This window comes from Bufo bufo, chromosome 2 (assembly GCF_905171765.1).
Source record: "Bufo bufo chromosome 2, aBufBuf1.1, whole genome shotgun sequence".
In the NCBI taxonomy this organism is placed as follows: Eukaryota; Metazoa; Chordata; class Amphibia; order Anura; family Bufonidae; genus Bufo; species Bufo bufo.
Window position 1 is genome coordinate 300205410 of NC_053390.1, and position 18004 is coordinate 300223413.

At 43.1% G+C, this 18004-nt stretch overlaps 1 protein-coding gene across 6 annotated transcripts in view; it reads left to right on the plus strand.

Annotated features, from left to right (window-relative positions):
* LOC120988984 (Fc receptor-like protein 5) overlaps positions 1–18004 on the plus strand; it is a 157282-nt gene that overhangs the window by 128568 nt on the left and 10710 nt on the right. For 4 of the 6 annotated variants that reach the window (XM_040416817.1, XM_040416819.1, XM_040416814.1 and 1 more), the window contains 2 exons: positions 11860–11887; positions 16534–16581. In XM_040416817.1, the coding sequence (XP_040272751.1) occupies positions 11860–11887; positions 16534–16581 (76 nt within the window). Of the gene's footprint in view, positions 1–11859; positions 11888–16511; positions 16582–18004 lie in introns of all 6 variants that reach the window. The other 2 variants (XR_005776211.1, XM_040416815.1) reach the window with 2 other exon arrangements.

Genomic DNA, 18004 nt, shown 5'->3' on the forward strand with positions numbered 1-18004 from the left:
GCGATTACCTTGAGTAGGGTATGATTTTTGCGGGATGAGATGACGGTTTGATTGGCACTATTTTGGGGTGCATATAACTTTTTGATCGCTTGCTATTACACTTTTTGTGATGTAAGGTGACAAAAAATGGTTTATTTAGCACAGTTTTAATTTTTAATTTTTTACGGTGTTCATCTGAGGGGTTAGGTCATGTGATATTTTTATATTGCCGGTCGATATGGACGCGGCCATACCTAATATGTATACTTTTTATTTATTTATGTAAGTTTTACACAATAACAGCTTTTTTAAAACAAAAAAAATGATGTTTTAGTGTCTCCATATTCCGAGCCATAGCCTTTTTATTTTTTGGGCGATTGTCTCAGGTAGGGGCTCATTTTTTGCGGGATGAGGTGACGGTTAGATTGGTACTGTTTTGGTGGGCAAATGCCTTTTTGATCGCTTGCTGTTGTACTTTTTGTGATGTAAGGTGACAAAAAAATGGTTTATTTAGCACAGTTTTTATTTTTTATTTTTTACGGTGTTCATCTGAGGGGTTAGGTCATGTGATATGTTTATAGAGCCGTTCGATACGGATGCAGCGATACCTAATATGTATACTTTTTTTTCTCCCTATTTTTTACCAATTTTTTTTTACTTTATTTGGGGAAAATGACGTTTTTGTTTATTTTTACTTGAAACTTTTAATTTTTTGGAGGGAAAACTTTATTTTTCAACTTTTTTTTACTTTATTTTTTGTCCCACTTTGGGACTTGAACTTTTGATGGTCTAATCCTTTACAATGCGATCTAATACTGTATTAGAATGCATTGGCTGTTTGAGTAATACAGTGAGTATTACTCATACAGCTTCCGGCCTGTGAGATCCTTAGGCATCGCGCTGCCTTCCATGCCATCGGGTCCCTCCTACAGCCGCATGGGAACCCGATGGCACCGCCGATCGCCACCGCAAACCGCAGGCAAAGCCGCAAACCACAGGTCTGAGTTCACGGGACCCCCCCGCGCATTTAGCCAAGGTGCCTGCTCAATGATTTGAGCAGGCACCGGGTTCCGATCACCGCCCGCGTACCGGTACGTCATGTGTCCTTAAAAGGTTAAAATTATATAAAATACACAAAATAAAATAAAATAATAATATTGATCTAGGAGGACGAGGTCCATATGGAGTAGGAGGTTGAAGAGGGGTTGGATGTGGCGGTGTAGGTGGAAGCGGCGGTGGAGGAGGAGGTAGCCTACACTGGTTTTTGGTTTTAATTTATTATTATTATTTTTTGTTTAAATTAGGGTACACCCCAAAACATTGGGAAATATAACCTGTGATAACCCCCTCCAGCCGTGCTAAACAAATATTCAGACAATACACTGGCTGCAGGGCAGGCCAGCACCTCCAAGGCATTAAGGGCAAGCTCAGGCCATGTGCCCAATTTGGAGACCCAGAAGTTGAAGGGGGCAGACCCATCAGTCAGTACGTGTAGGCGTGTGCATACATACTGCTCCACCATGTCGCACGTCCCCGTGATGTCCACGATCCAATTGGATATCTGCTCTATCAACTTTCGATGTTCTTTTCTGCGCCTACCATGTTGATCACGGTTAGCGGCGAATCAGGGTTCCACACCAGAGAGGGAGCGTGAGAAAGGGATACCACATCTAAAGGAGGTCCATGGCTGCAATGTGATCGAGCTGAAATGTTGGACAAGTTATTAAAGCGGAAGGATCGAATGAAAGGGCCAATTAAAGCCGAATTTTACAAATTTAAGTCCCTGTCAACTATGCAGAGCAGGGTTTTTCATCGGCAAAAATGGGTTAATGTCACCCACCAATGGAACAGATGATTTTTTAAAATTTCGGGCCCTGTCAACTTTGTAGAGCAGGGGTTTATTCACGGCAAAACTGTGTTCATGTCACCCACCAATTCAACAGACGATTTTACAAAAAATAAGGTTCCAGTCACCTATGCAGAGCAGGGGTTTGTATATGGCAAAATTGGTAAAATGTCACCTGACAATGTAACAGAAGATTTTTTGCAATTTAGGTCCCTGTCACCTATGCAGAGTAGGGGTTTATTCACGACAAAAAATGTAAAATGTCACCCAAGAATGTAACAGACGAATTTGTGAAATGTATTTCCTTGTCCACTAGGTAGAGCAGGGGTATATCACAGCCAAAAATTGGTGAATTTCACCCGACAATGTAACAGACAAATTAGTGAAATTTATTAACCTGTCCACTAGGTAGAGCAGGGGTATATCACAGCCAAAAATTGTGAATGTCACCAGACAATGTAACAGACAAATTTGTGAAATGTATTAACCTGTCCACTAGGTAGAGCAGGGTTATATCACAGCCAAAAATTATCACCTCACCCTCTTGCAAATCAGCCAAGCAGTCTGAGCCCCAAGTCATGGAGCAGTCTCTTCTGCTATTTGATGACTCTGCTAGCAGGGTTTCCCAGGGCCATCCACATAGCCCATCCCCAGAAGTGGAAGAGATTGAGTGCACCGATGCCCAACCACTTATGTTTCAGGATGAGTACATGGGAGGACCACCGCAGCACGTCTCAGATGATGACGAAACACAGGTGCCAACTGCTGTGGATTTCTACAGTGTGCAGACCGACAAGGAGGGCAGGGGTGAAGACTGGGTGGAAGATGATGTGGAGGACTATGAGGTCCTCGACCTCACATGGAATCAAGGTCATGTGAGTGACCTGTGTAGTTCAGAGGAAGAGGCGGTGGTCTCACAGAGCCACCAGCACAGCAGAAGAGGCAACAGGGTGCAAAAGCGGAGCGGCCATCCCCTAGACAGTATGCCTGCTACTGCCCTCCGCAGCAAGGGACCGAGCACACCAAAGCGAGCTCCAAGGAGTTCCCTGCCGTGGCAGTTTTTCAGACAATGTGCTGACGACAAGACACGAGTGGTTTGCACGCTGTGGAATCAGAGCCTGAAGCGAGGCATACATTTCTCAACCTGAGCACAACCTGCATAACCAGACAGCTAAGTGCAAAGCACAAGCTGCAGTGGAATAGACGCCTCAAAAACCAGGCTCCTCCTGCTTCCTCTTCTGCTGCAGTCTTGGCCTCTTCATCCACCTCTGGAGTGACAGTGCCACCTGCCACCCTGCAAACAGAGGATCTGCCAGCAACTCCACCACTTGGGATACCAAGCATCTCCACAATGTCCCATGGAAGCGTTCAACTCTCTATCTCCCAAACACTGGAGCGAAAGAGGAAGTATCCCCCTACCCACCCGCGATCCCTGGCCCTGAATGCCAGCATTTCAAAATTACTGTCCTTTGAAATGCTGTCATTCCGCCTGGTGGAGACGGAGAGTTTTAAAAGCCTTATGGCGGTGGCTGTCCCACAGTACGTCGTGCCCAGCCACCACTACTTTTCCAGGGTATTGCCAAAAATGGGTGTTTTTTTAAACCCAGAATATTAGTGCAGTATTTCAAGCTTGGATTTCACTGTGACAAATGCAGCAAAGGACCCAGATGTAGAATATTTGCAAAAAAAGGGTTATTTTTAAACCATGAATATTATTGCAGTATTTCAAGCTTGGATTTCACTGTGACAGATGCAGCAAAGGACCCAGATGTAGGGTCTTGCAAAAAATGGGTGATTTTTTTAAACCCAGAATATAATTGCAGTATTTCAAGCTTGTACTTAACTGTCACAAATGCACATATGCTGTGCGGGTGCACTGAAATTGCATAAAATGGCCGCCGACCCCCACCTAACTAACAGACGGTTAAAAGTTATTTTTCTGTGTCACTGGGCTCAGGGCAGGGTAAAAAAATTGTGCACTGCACCCACAAAACAAAGTCACTGTAGATCGTTGAGTTAACAAGCACTTCTGATAAAAGATTCTTTCCTATTCTCTCCCTCACAGCAGCAGCATCCTATCCCTACACTAATAAGAGCAGAGTGACGTGAAGCGCTACGTGATTCCAGCTTATATAGAGGCTGGGTCACATGCTGCACTGGCCAATCACAGCCATACCATTAGTGTGCTTGGCTGTGATGGCTTCTAAGGGCACACGAGTTAAACGCTTGTTGATTGGCTGCTCTGCAGCCTTTCAAAAAGCACCATTAACTCGCCGAACTCCGAACCCAAACCCAAACTTTTACTGAAAAGTTCGGGTCCGGGGTCCAAAAATCCTAAAGTTCGGTACGAACCTGAACTTTACAGTTCGGGTTCGCTCAACGATAGTGACAATGTTAAAACAATGTCAAAGTGTCAGTTTCAGGTTTCTATAGATATGTTTATATCATGTTTGCATAAGTGGACACTGCAATTTTTCCACAAACTATAAAGGTATTGTGGGGATTCGCTCTGGTAGGCAGGGTAAGTGGACGCAGTACAGAGACAAATTACCAGTTCTTAAATCAAACTTCAGTGTTTAATCACACACGAGGCAAGTTCACAAAACGTCCCTTTGCAGTCTTGATGTTAATTCACACACAATGGCAAGTTCATACATCAAAACGTCACTTTGCAGTCTTGGTGTTAATTTACACACAATGGCAAGTTCATACAGCAAAAATCACCTTGTAGGTTTTTTGGTGTTGGTTCACACCTTGCTGGCAGTTCTGCCTCAAACAGTCCATAGCAGGCTTTAGGGGGCCTGTTTCCCTGACACACGGGTCTCAGCCCTCCATCCCAGCATAAGCCTCAGATCCCAACACAGAGATAGATTCCTGCTGAGCTGTATTTTAAGGACAGCTAGGTATTGCCAAAACCGGACCGGCACTTGAGATCCAGTCCAGTGTTTGACCCAACTTGGCTGCAAATCAGCACAGCAGCACACACTGGGAGGAAAATACCTGTCTTCCCAAACCACACCCTTCACTGTGGTTTGGGAAGACAAATCCTGAGGGTGTGAACACTCACCAGACAGTGTACCTGGGACAGAGCACCCGCGTTTCCCTGCAACCGGCCTGCCCTGTGTTCTACTGAGAACTTGAAGTTCTATAGGGATAAAAACCATCTGGTGACCTGGGCATTTCTCTCTTTGTCCTGGCTCATCCACTTGAGAGGGGAATGGTTGGTCACCAGGCTGAACTTTCTCCCCAACAAATAGTAGCGAGACTCGAGACTCGAGTGCCCACTTGATAGCCAGGCACTCTCTCTCCACCATACTGTACCTGGTCTTGGCTGGAGTGAGCTTGCGGCTTAGGAAGACAATGGGATGCTCCTCCCATTTGACTTCCTGAGACAGTACAGCACCAAAGCCTTCCTCAGAGGCATCCGTCTGTACTACGAATTCCCTCTTGAAGTCGGACGTCACCAGAACCGTTGGGCCCACACAGGGCCGACTGCAAAGCGTAGAAAGCCTCTTCCGCCTGATCATCCCAGCGAACCATCACTGACTTATGTCCCTTCAAGAGCCCTGTTAATGGCGCGGCCACCGTAGCAAAGTGGGGGACAAACCTCATGTAATAGCCCACCATTCCCAGGAAAGACTTTACTTGCCTAGTGGTGGCAGGTCGGAGCCAATTCCATATTGCCTCTATTTTGTTTAATTGGGGTTTGATGACTCCGTGCCCAAAGGTATTTAGTCTCCTCTAACACTATCGCACATTTTTTTGGGTTAGCGGTTAATCCAGCCTTCCGAAGGGAGTCCACTACGGCCTGCACTTTGGGCAGGTGACTCTCCCAGTCGGTACTATGAATGACAATATCGTCCAGATAAGCCGAGGCGTACCGATGATGTGGACGAAGCACAATGTCCATTAGTCATTGAAAAGTGGCAGGGGCGCCATGCAGACCAAAGGGTAACACCTTATACTGATATAGGCCCTCAGGTGTGATGAAGGCAGTTTTCTCTTTGGCATTCTCCGTTAAGGGCACCTGCCAGTACCCTTTTGTGAGGTCCAAAACAGAGAAATACCATGCTTGTCCTAACCCCTCGATTAGCTCATCCACCCGGGGCATGGGATATGCATCAAATTTAGAAATCTCGTTCAGTTTACAAAAATCATTACAAAACCGTAACGTCCCATCCGGCTTGGATATTAAGACTATAGGACTGGCCCACTCACTGTTAGACTCCTCGATGACGTCTAGCTGCAGCATTAGCTGCACTTCCTCCGAGATTGCTTGTTGCCGAGCCTCGGGTACCCGGTATGGCTTTAAACGGACTTTTGCCTGAGGCTCAGACAATGTCATGCTGGTTTGCGTTGTCACGAACTCCCTGGCCTCCAGAGCCTGTTTAAAGGCGAGGCTGTCAGCAATTTTTACTGTGGCAACCACTTCCCTTGCATCAGACAGAGGGGCCGGAACCTCTTCCCCTAGAAAACCCGGCCACGGGCTGTCTTCAGTAGAGGTCTCCCTATCTTTCCAAGGTTTTAGTAAATTAACATGGTAAACCTGCTCCGGCTTTCGCCTCCCTGGCTGGTGTACCTTGTAGTTTACATCTCCAACTTTCTCTAGTACCTCGTAGGGCCCCTGCCACCAAGCCAGGAACTTACTGTCCACGGTCGGTACCAGAACCAAAACCCGATCACTGGAGTTAAAGATCCGGACCCGAGACTGCCGATTATAGATCCGACTGTGGGCTTGCTGAGCTGCCTCCATATGCACCCTAAAAAGAGGCAATACTGTCTCTATCCATTCTTGCATCTGGGTGACGTATTCAATGACACTTTTATACGAAGGGGATTGTTGTTCCCATGCCTCTTTGGCTTTGTCCAACTGACAACGGGGATGTCTGCCATATAGCAGTTTGAAGGGCGAGAACCCAGTAGATGCCTGGGGCACCTCTCGCACTGCGAACATGAGATAGGGCAGAAGAAGGTTCCAGTCCCTCAGATCTTTAGACACCAGCCTTTTTAATATATTTTTTAAAGTTTGGTTAAACCTCTCTACCAGACTATCCGTAGGTGTTTTATGTGCAGCAACTTACAGAGTTCCCTCATGACCTTGGACATAAAAGCGGTCCCCTGGTCGGTAAGAACCTCTTTAGGTAGTCCTACTTGGGAAAACATCTCCATTAACTCCTTAGCTATGAGTTTGGCCAATGTATGTCGCAGTGGCATCGCCTCCGAGTACCGAGTGGCATAGTCTAGGATGACCAAGATTTGTTGGTGCCCTCTAGCGGACTTCGGTACTGGGCCTATGAGATCCATAGCGATTTGCTCAAACGGAACCTCGATAATCGGGAGAGGTAATAGGGGACTATGAAAATGTGACTGGGGGCTAGCTATCTGGTAGGTCGGGCAAGACTTGCTAAACTCTTCCACCTCTCTAAACACGCTGGGCCAGTAAAACTGCTGTAGTATACGGTCTTGCATTTTCTGCGAACCCAGGTGACCCCCAAGATCATGTTGGTGGGCTAGCTCTAATACGAGTTTTCAATACGCCTTGAGCACCACCAATTGTTCAACATGCTCACTCGATAGTTGGTTTACCCGATATAGCATATTCTGCTGAATCACAAAAAGGGGAAACACCGACTCGGCCGCAGGTTGTTGTGGTTCGCCATCAACTATTAATACATTCTCCCAGGCTCAGGATAGTGTTGGGATCCGGTGTTGTGCTGTACCGATATTATCCCCAGAGACATTGAGGTCTGCCAATTCAGGACCCGGCGGCAAGTCCTTCACATCTCCCACTATCACATTCAGCGGGGTCGTCTCCCTCTCTTCTACCGAAGTGGCGGTCACCCCTACCGCTGGCCCTTCGGCCTTGGGTTCCCAGGGTTCTGACATCCCGCCTGAGCAAGGCCACTCTGCTGGGGTTACCACTGACTAATGGGTATCGGTAACTCTCATAGCAGGCCACAGGGCCGGGAAGCCCGGGAAGTCTCTCCCTGGTATTAGTTCATAGTGTAGATTTGTGGCGACGGCCACCTAGTGGGTCCACCTGCTGGCCACCATGGTTAGAGACACCAGAGCAGTGGGGTAGTCTTTTAAGTCTTCTTGGATGCACATCACCCCAACTTTCTGGCCAGTATACTCAGCGGGCCACACCAGGGTAGCTCTTACCAGGGACACCAGACTACCTGAGTCCAGCAGAGCCACTGTCAGAGTGTCTCCCACTTCCACCATATGGATTGTTTTGGATGATGTGTTGGGGTGCTTGGCTCAGAACATTTGTTTAACCCCTTCACGCATTTAGACATAACTGTCCGTCCAAATCGCAAGTAACTTACTGCATTTGGACATACAGTCACGTCCAATCTGCTTACTGAGGCTGTTACACTATAAAGTGTCAAAGCTCTGGATTCTCTGCTCTCCCCTTTGCGCTTCAGACTAACCAATCGGAGAGCTCCATTGAGAAAATGCCGGTTTCAGGCCGGTCTCCACGCTGGAGATCAGGGCCTGAAATCAGGCATGACTGCTACATGCCCCTGATAATCATTAGCCCCCCATATGCTGCCATTGTTCCCCATATACCTCCTGATGCCCCCATTGCCCCCTGCAGCTTCTTCCTTTCTTGCCAGCTATGATGGCAGCGGCTCAGGAACAGAGCCGCCGCCATCAGCAGAGAGTGTCAGCTATAACTTACAGCTGACACTCTGCTGCTACTGCTGAAATCGGTGTGGGCACCGATCTCGGCCGTTTAACCCCCATAGATGCTGTGGTCAGTAGCTTCCCACGGCATCCATGGAGTTGAGAGGGAGCTCCTTCTCTCTTCCATCAGCCACCGCTGCTGAGATGGCAGCGGCGTCCGGGCTGCCATGTACCTAAGGCTGATCTGAGGGTCTGATCAGCCTTAGTGTAAATGTAATACAGACTATACTGTGCATTGCAATAGATGACTATTGAAATGCAGTGTATAACCATCAGGCCCACTAGATCGTCAAGATCCAAATGGGTCTTGATAAAAAAAAAAAAAGGTGTAAAATAAAAAGTAAAAAAAAAAAAACAATTACATATTTTTTTTAAATAAAAATAAAATTTAAATTGTCTTTTCTCGTATCTGTTTATTTATAAGTCATTAAAAAAAAAAAAAAAACTACAAATAATTGGTATTGTAACGACATGATCTATAAAAGTATCATGTTACTAATCCTGCACGGTGAACGCTGTAAAAAATTTATGTAGAAAACAATGACGAAATTTCTGTTTTTGTCACCTCACCTACACAAAAAATATCATTTAGTTTTAACTCAAAAGGAATTTTAGGCTGAAAAAGTAGTAAAAAATAAATAGACTATATAAATTTGGTATCGTTATAACCGTATCAACCCAATAAAATTATCATATCATATTACACACAAGAGGAACCCCATAAAAATAAAAAACACTGACAGAATTGACATTTTTTCCCACTTCACCTCCACAAAAAATGGTATAAAAACTGACCAAAAAGACATATGTACCCAAAAACAATGCCAATAAAAACTACAGCCTGTCTCGCAAAAAAACATGCCTCCACACAGCTACATTGGTGAAAATATAAGAGGTTATGGACTAGTATATGGACTAGTATATGGCGATGCAAAATATCATTTATTTTTAACACAAAAGGGGTTTTATCCTGAAAAAGTGTTAAAACATAAAAAAACTATATAGGTTTGGTATCGCCATAACCGTATCAACACAGAATAAAATTATGATATCATATTTACCGAGAGAGGAACCCCATAAAAAAATAAAAAATGACACAATTGCCATTTTACCCAATTCACCTTCACAAATAAAAAGTGATCGAAAAGACGTGTATATCCCAAAATGATACTAATAAAACTACAGACCATCCCACAAAAAACAAGCCCCCACACAGCTACACTGGTGAAAAAGTAAAAAAGCTATGGATTTAAGTATATGATAATGCAAAATATCTTTTATTTTTAACACAAAACTGATTTTATACTGAAAAAGTAGTAAAACATAAACTATAGAAATTTGGTATCCCCATAACCATATCAACGCACAGAATAAAATTATCATATCATATTTACCGCAAGAGGAACCCCATAAAAAATAAAAATAAAAATCACTGACAGAATTGCCATTTGTACCAACTTTAAGGCTCCATTCACACGTCCGCAAAATGGGTCCGCATCCGTTCCGCAATTTTGCGGAACGGGTGCGGACCTATTCATTCTCTATGGGGACGGAATGGATGCGGACAACACACAGTGTGCTGTCTGCATCCGCAATTGCGGAGGGCGGCCCCGATCTTCGGGTCCGCAGCTCTGCAAAAGATAGAACATGTCCTATTCTTGTCCGCAGCTGCGGACAAGAATAGGCATTTCTATAGGGGTGGCGGGCGGGTGTGTTGTGGACCCGCAATTTGCGGGTCTGCAACACACCACGGACGTGTGAATGGAGCCTTACCTTCACAAATTTTTTCATAAAAAGTGAACAAAAAGACATATGTACCCCAAAATGATACCAACAAAAACTACAGCTCGTCCCGCAAAAAAACAAGCCCCCACACAGCTATATTGGTGAAGAAATAAAAATGTTATGACCCCTAAAAACTATTTCAGAAAATTACACGTTAGAAAATCCTGATGCCCCTCCTTCCCTTCTGTGTTACAGGAAAAATTTTATTAAAATGGAAAATCTGCACCAAAAAATGAAATTTTAAAATGTCCCCTCCATTAATTCTTGTGGAACACCTAACACAGTTTGTAAAATCAGTTTTAAATAATAAATAATAACTTGAGGAGTGTAGTTTCTAAAATGAGGTAAAATAGGGGTGGTTTCTACTATGTAAGCTCCACAAAGTGACTTCAGAACTGTCCTGGTCCTTAAAAAAGAGGGTTTTGGCAATTTTCTTAAAAAAATATTTATTTGCTTCTAAACTTCTAAGCCTTCTAACTTCCTGAAAAAATAAAATGACATTTACAAAATGATGCAAACATAAAGTAGACATATGGGGAATGTTACATGATAACTATTTAATGAAGTATTACTATTTGTCTTAAAAGTGGAGAAATTCTAATTTTGAAAATAGTAAATTTTTCAAGATTTTATGCAAATTTTGGATTTTTTATGCATAAAGGCTCCGGCATTTGGTCCAAACTGGCTGTCGCTTGAATGGGTTAAAGGGAAGTGTCATCAAAATATGACCTATTGTTTAAATCATGTTTTTATTTTACATTTTATTCACATTTATTTTAAAGAATATTTGATGTTATTTTTAATTTTCCATGTCAATATCTATATTTAAAAAAAAACATGCAATCATGCAGTTTTCGCACTGGCCACTAAGCCTAATAATAGTGCCACTTATTGGTCTGTACAGATCACTTTACTTCACTTTTTACTTATTTTGTGATGTTGTGGCTTTGTGGGGAAAAAATCATAATATTCCCAATCATTCTGCTTTCAATACCCCATAATGACAAAGTAAAACAGAATGTTAGAAATCTTTGCTAATTTATTAAAGAGGGAAAGCTAAAATCTTGCATTTACATAAGTATTCAGACACCATACACAGTACTTAGTTTAAGCACCTTTTGCAGTGATTTACAGCCTCCAGTCTTCTTGGGCATGATGCCACAACGTTTAGACCTGGATGTTGGGTTTTTCTCAAATTCTTCTCTGCAGATCCTCTCAAGCTCTGTCTGGTTGGATGAGGACTGTCGTTGGAAAGCCATTTGCAGGTCTTTCCAGAGATATTTGATAAGTCAGGGCTCTGGATGGACCACTCAAGAGCATTAACAGAGTTGTCCCTAAACCACACCTCTGTATGCTTAGCGTCATTGGTTTGTTGAAAGGATGAAACTTTGGCCCAGTCTGAGGTCTAAATGTACAGCTGTGACTGTTGTATTCATGGAGGGTCTGAACAGAGACAATATGTCTATATAACCCTGGAAAATAACAATTTAATACAATTTGTCATATATTTATGCCCTTTGAAAATAAAAATGTTAATAACAATGTTTATTGTATTATAGATAACAGACTTAATCGTTTTCGTTTCAGGTATGTAAAAATACCATTAACAGCAATTGCTCAGCTAAAGAGCTCTAGTGATAGATCCCTGTATTTGTGAATTGTCATAGTAAGTCTAAGCAAGATGTGTTGGTATTGTCTTAAAAAATCATTGAACTTTCAACAAACTTTGCATTAATCCATAGAACAGAGTGTGTACAGTCGTGGCCAAAAGTTTTAAGAATTACGTAAATATTGGAAATTGGAAAAGTTGCTGCTTAAGTTTTTATAATAGCAATTTGCATATACTCCAGAATGTTATGAAGAGTGATCAGATGAATTGCATAGTCCTTCTTTGCCATGAAAATTAACTTAATGCCAAAAAAACCTTTCCACTGCATTTCATTGCTGTCATTAAAGGGCACCCCACTAAACATTTTTTTTTTTGTGTACTTATAATCCCTATCCTGCGATATTGCTATACCTTATGTTATTAATAATTTTCGTTCAGTAGATTTTGCAAAAAACTTACTTTTATGATATGCTAATTACCTTTCTACCAGCAAGTAGGGCGTCTACTTGCTGGTAGCAGCCACAGAAAACCACCCCCTCCTCTTTTTGATTGACAGGGCCAGCCGCGATCTCCTCCTCCGGCCAGCCCTGTCAGCATTTCAAAAATCGCGCGCCTGTGTTGATTCGGCGACGTCATCGGCACAGGCGCACTGACGGAGTGCTGAGGAGCCGAGCCTCCTTATCTCAGAGCGCCTGCGCCGAATCAACACAGGCGCACGATTTTTGAAATGCTGACAGGGCCACCGGAGGAGGAGATCGCGGCTGGCCCTGTCAATCAACCAGAGGAGGGGGCGGTTTTCTGCGGCTGCTACCAGCAAGTAGACGCCCTACTTGCTTGTAGAAAGGTAATTAGCATATCATAAAAGTAAGTTTTTTGCAAAATCTACTGAACGAAAATTATTAATAACATAAGGTATAGCAATCAGGCACTCCTGAGGAAGCCAGCAAGTCTGGCGATACGCGTTGGGCTCTTTTCCTGACCGCCACGCATACCCCCCACCATGCTACCTCTATGTTAAGTATCTGAACTTTTATTCATTGTTGATGGATTACATGCACTTTATAATGTTATATACTTATTGATGTGGGGGCATGCCTATGACTTTGTGGTGAGCCAGGGTGGCATGTGCTGATACATGGTTCACATGGCCCTAATTTGTTGTATACAACGATTTTAACTTTTTCTGTGTCGTGTCTGTTTTCTTGAATACATTTTTTACATTTTAGATGTGCGGCTCCTGTTTCGGTATTCTTTCCTTCTTCTTTTAAGTAAGGTATAGCAATATCGCAGGATAGGGATTATAAGTACACAAAAAAAAAAAATCAGTTTAGTGGGGTGACAGAAGCCCTTTAAAGGACCTGCTGAGATCATTTCAGTAATCGTCTTGTTAACTCAGGTGAGAATGTTGACGAGCACAAGGCTGGAGATCATTATGTCAGGCTGATTGGGTTAAAATGGCAGACTTGACATGTTAAAAGGAGGGTGATGCTTGAAATCATTGTTCTTCCATTGTTAACCATGGTGACCTGCAAAGAAACGCGTGCAGCCATCATTGCGTTGCATAAAAATGGCTTCACAGGCAAGGATATTGTGGCTACTAAGATTGCACCTCAATCAACAATTTATAGGATCATCAAGAACCTCAAGGAAAGAGGTTCAATTCTTGTTAAGAAGGCTTCAGGGCGTCCAAGAAAGTCCAGCAAGCTCCAGGATTGTCTCCTAAAGAGGATTCAGCTGCGGGATCGGAGTGCCACCAGTGCAGAGCTTGCTCAGGAATGGCAGCAGGCAGGTGTGAGCGCATCTGCATGCACAGTGAGGCGAAGACTTTTGGAAGATGGCCTGGTGTCAAGAAGGGCAGCAAAGAAGCCACTTCTCTCCAAAAAAAACATCAGGGACAGATTGATCTTCTGCAGAAAGTTTGGTGAATGGACTGCTGAGGACTGGGGCAAAGTCATATTCTCTGATGAAGCCTCTTTCCGATTGTTTGGGGCATCTGGAAAAAGGCTTGTCCGGAGAAGAAAAGGTGAGCGCTACTATCAGTCCTGTGTCATGCCAACAGTAAAGCATCCTGAGATCATTCATGTGTGGGGTTGCTTCTCATCCAAGGGAGTGGGCTCACTCACAATTTTGCCCAAAAACACAGCCATGAATAAAGAATGGTACCAAAACACCCTCCAACAGCAACTTCTTCCAACAATCCAACAACAGTTTGGTGAAGAACAATGCATTTTCCAGCACAATGGAGCACCGTGCCATAAGGCAAAAGTCATTACTAAGTGGCTCGGGGACCAAAACGTTGACATTTTGGGTCCATGGCCTGGAAACTCCCCAGATCTTAATCCCATTAAGAACTTGTGGTCAATCCTCAAGAGGCGGGTGGACAAACAAAAACCCACTAATTCTGACAAACTCCAAGAAGTGATTATGAAAAAATGGGTTGCTATCAGTCAGGAATTGGCCCAGAAGTTGATTGGGAGCATGCCCAGTCGAATTGCAGAGGTCCTGAAAAAGAAGGGCCAACACTGCAAATACTGACTCTTTGCATAAATGTCATGTAATTGTCAATAAAAGCCTTTGAAACGTATGAAGTGCGTGTAATTATATTTTACTACATCACAGAAACAACTGAAACAAAGATCTAAAAGCAGTTTAGCAGCAAACTTTGTGAAAACTAATATTTGTGTCATTCTCAAAACTTTTGGCCACGACTGTACATCAGGAATAACACTATTTCTGACCATTATATGACTTGTATCTGGCATTTTTAGCAGTTTTCCTCTTTCCTGCTTGCTGAATATCTAGTTCTCAGTTATTTCAGACATGGTGGGTGGCTGACATCCTATGCACACAGACAAAGTAGACGAGACTCTCCTTCCTAGCTGTCTCACAGTCACTCAGAAGCAGCCCCAGGATCATTGAGGACATTACAAAGAAGTACTGACCTGCATGGTTATAAATGAAGCACTTGTGCTTACCTATAAACTTCATATGTGGGTATTGCAGTCTCTATTTGTCTGTACATGTCTCAGAGTTCCTGTTCACTTCCTCCCTCTATGGACTTGCATTGACATGTGTAATATGATCCTCCTGCAGAGATGACCCATCCTGGACAGGGATTTTACGAAATTTTTCAAAGTGAAAAACAATTAGAAAGGAGGTGGGCTGGTAAACAGCTGGAGAACTAGACATTTCTCACTGAATAGACATATAACAAAATTTCTTGTGCTCACTTGTACTATTGATTTATGCAAAGTTGTGTGAAAAGTTAGTGACCATTAAAACTAGTATTTCCTGACCAAGCTTCCTCAGAACCCTGGTATTTCCTGGAAACTGGTTACTGATTCCCCTGAATGCAGCAGCAATAAAACAGGAAATGAAGTTGAGGTTCAAAACATTTTTGAAGGCTTTTTCTATGGTAATAAGGTTTGGAATTACAGTCAGCTCTTCTGACATAACTGTTGCAGTAAAAACAGTTTACCCACTTTAAGGCGACCACCAAATATTTTAATTAAACAAGTACTTACAGAAGGTTGGTTCTCTCTGAGAACATGGTCAGTATGTATAGTATAAGATGGAACAGAAAATCTGTCACTGATATTTATGTCTTTTCCATTTAAAATAATCTGAAATGTCTTTTGAACGGATCCATCCAGACTTTACATTGAAAGTCAATGGGGGACGGATCCGTTTGAAGATTGAGCCATATTGTGTCATCTTCAAACGGATCCGTCCCCATTGACTTCCATTGTAAGTCTGGACGGATCCGCTTGCCTCCGCACGGCCAGGCGGACACCAGAACGCTGCAAGCTGCGTTCAGGTGTCCGCTTGCTGAGCGGAGCGGAGGCTGAACGCTGCCAGACTGATGCATTCTGAGCGGATCCGCGTCCACTCAGAATGCATTAGGGCTGGACGGATGCATTCGGGGCCGCTTGTGAGCCCCTTCAAACGGAGCTCACGAGCGGACACCCGAACGCAGGTGTGAAAGTAGCCTTAAGAAGAGTGTCCTTTCTCAGGGGGCGTGTATTTCTTCTTCAGCTTTCTCCCTATCACAGCTCAGGAGGCATTAGAAGGATGAAACTGTGCATGTGCAGCCTTCTCAGTGAGCCGGACAAAAAATTTTAAAAAAACAAACAGCAGGTGGCGCTGTACAGATAACTTTTATTGAGTAACTCATTAGCTATACTAAATATTTAATTACATGCAATTATTTAGATCCGGGAGCTGGTTTGAAAACTGTAGAATATTTTTCATGGGACACCCGCCATTACTGGAGCCTAATCCTCTTAGTCCTAATAATTTAAAAAGACTGTATATGAAGAAAAGACAAATAATAAGACATCTGGCAGTCTAATGTCTGAAAAAATGAGTGTAAAACTTTGTTTGTTAATATTTTTTTCTATTTCCATACTGTTGTGTGGTTGCCAAGTATGTTCTTGTCCATATGACACAGGAATGTGTACCTATAAATTTACTTTTTTAGGGTGTAGAATTTTTATATGGCTTTGAGCATTCTTCTGAATTGCCTGAGCAGCTGTACAGAATCTTGTTACTAAATAAATTTGGCTTTTTGTGACATATTACTTTGTGTATCCAGAATCTAAGGAAATTCAGTTTTTTTCTGCAGTTGGTACTGGAAGGAAAATCGGTCTCCAAAAAGGCCTGATGCTCCACAGTAAGTCCATCAATACACAATATATTCTTTTTCACATTTAATTTTATTTATACTTTATACGATAAAACCTCTACATGGCAAAAAAGTAACAAAAATGTTCCTAAACTGAGAAAATCACACAACTCAAAGACTTTATTAACCCACTAGGCAAAGCTGGAAAAAGGATATTTGTAATAAAGATACCAGAAAAGGATATGTTGCAATTTTTTTGTTAAATTGAAGAAATAGGAAGTTGCATTGTGTGAACAGGAATGTTTGTCTTCTGCAGTAAAAAAAAACAACAACAACAGACATCCACAGCCATACAACCATCAGTTTTGTATCAAACTTAAAGGGGGTCACAGAGCTGTCAACTGCTTCGGACCCCCCTTCTATAACCCAGAGCAGAGAGATGCTAAGTAAAGAGGTTGTCCACCTTTTAAGTGCTAGTTATTCTCAGGATAGGGGTTGTCCGCTTTTTACTATTGATGACCTATCCTCACGATAGGTCATCGATATCAGATCGGCAAAGGTCCGACTCCTGGCACCCTTGTTTGAAAAGAAGGCAGCTCTTGTACGATTGCTGCCTTCTCTGCTCTGTTTACCTGCTCGCTGCAGCAAATGCAGTGGTGAGCAGTGTAATTACAAGTATGACGTCCCCATTCACTTCTACGGGACGGTTCCTTCCTATGCATTTGAACAGACAGAACCATCCCATAGAAGTGAATGGGGACGTCATACTTGTAATTACACTGCTCACCACTGCATTTGTACTGAACCTGGCAAAACACCCAGAGTCACCCTAATCACCATGACCCGGTGTGCCCCTAACAATCCCTAGGTTTATCAGTCAAGTGTCTCTGATTGTGGGAAATGGAGGGGGAACAGTCACAGGTCAATATACAAAGGTCGCTGAAAATAAGGATGACCCAACCCTTGGTTCATGAGATAGTACGTTCCATTCTCGCTGATTAGCATAACTGGGTCCTAGAAGGATTATAATACAATACTGCTTGTATTGTATCTCAGAGTGGACACGTCTCCTGCATATACCCAGCAACAGCAAGTATGGTGAAAGGAACCCCATATCTAGGAACAGGAAAGCTGTGTGTTTCAACTAAAGTTTAAAGATGAGCAAATTGATGTTGTAAAAATCGAATTCTTTACTAATTAGACAAAAACTCCAGTTTTCATCAAGTCTTAAGTTTTAGAGATTTGTCACACATGACGTTTGCCATTTTGCTTATTTGCGGTCCCCAATGCACGGGTATCATCCGTGCGGCTGCCGCATATGGATGCAGATCCATCCACACACCAAAAAAATAGAACATGTTCTACTTTTTTGCAGTGCGGAGGCACGGAGAGAAACCTGTGCTTCCGTGGGGTCCGTGCCTCTGTTCCGTACCTCACCTTCCAGATTGTGGACCCATTCAGGTGAATAGCT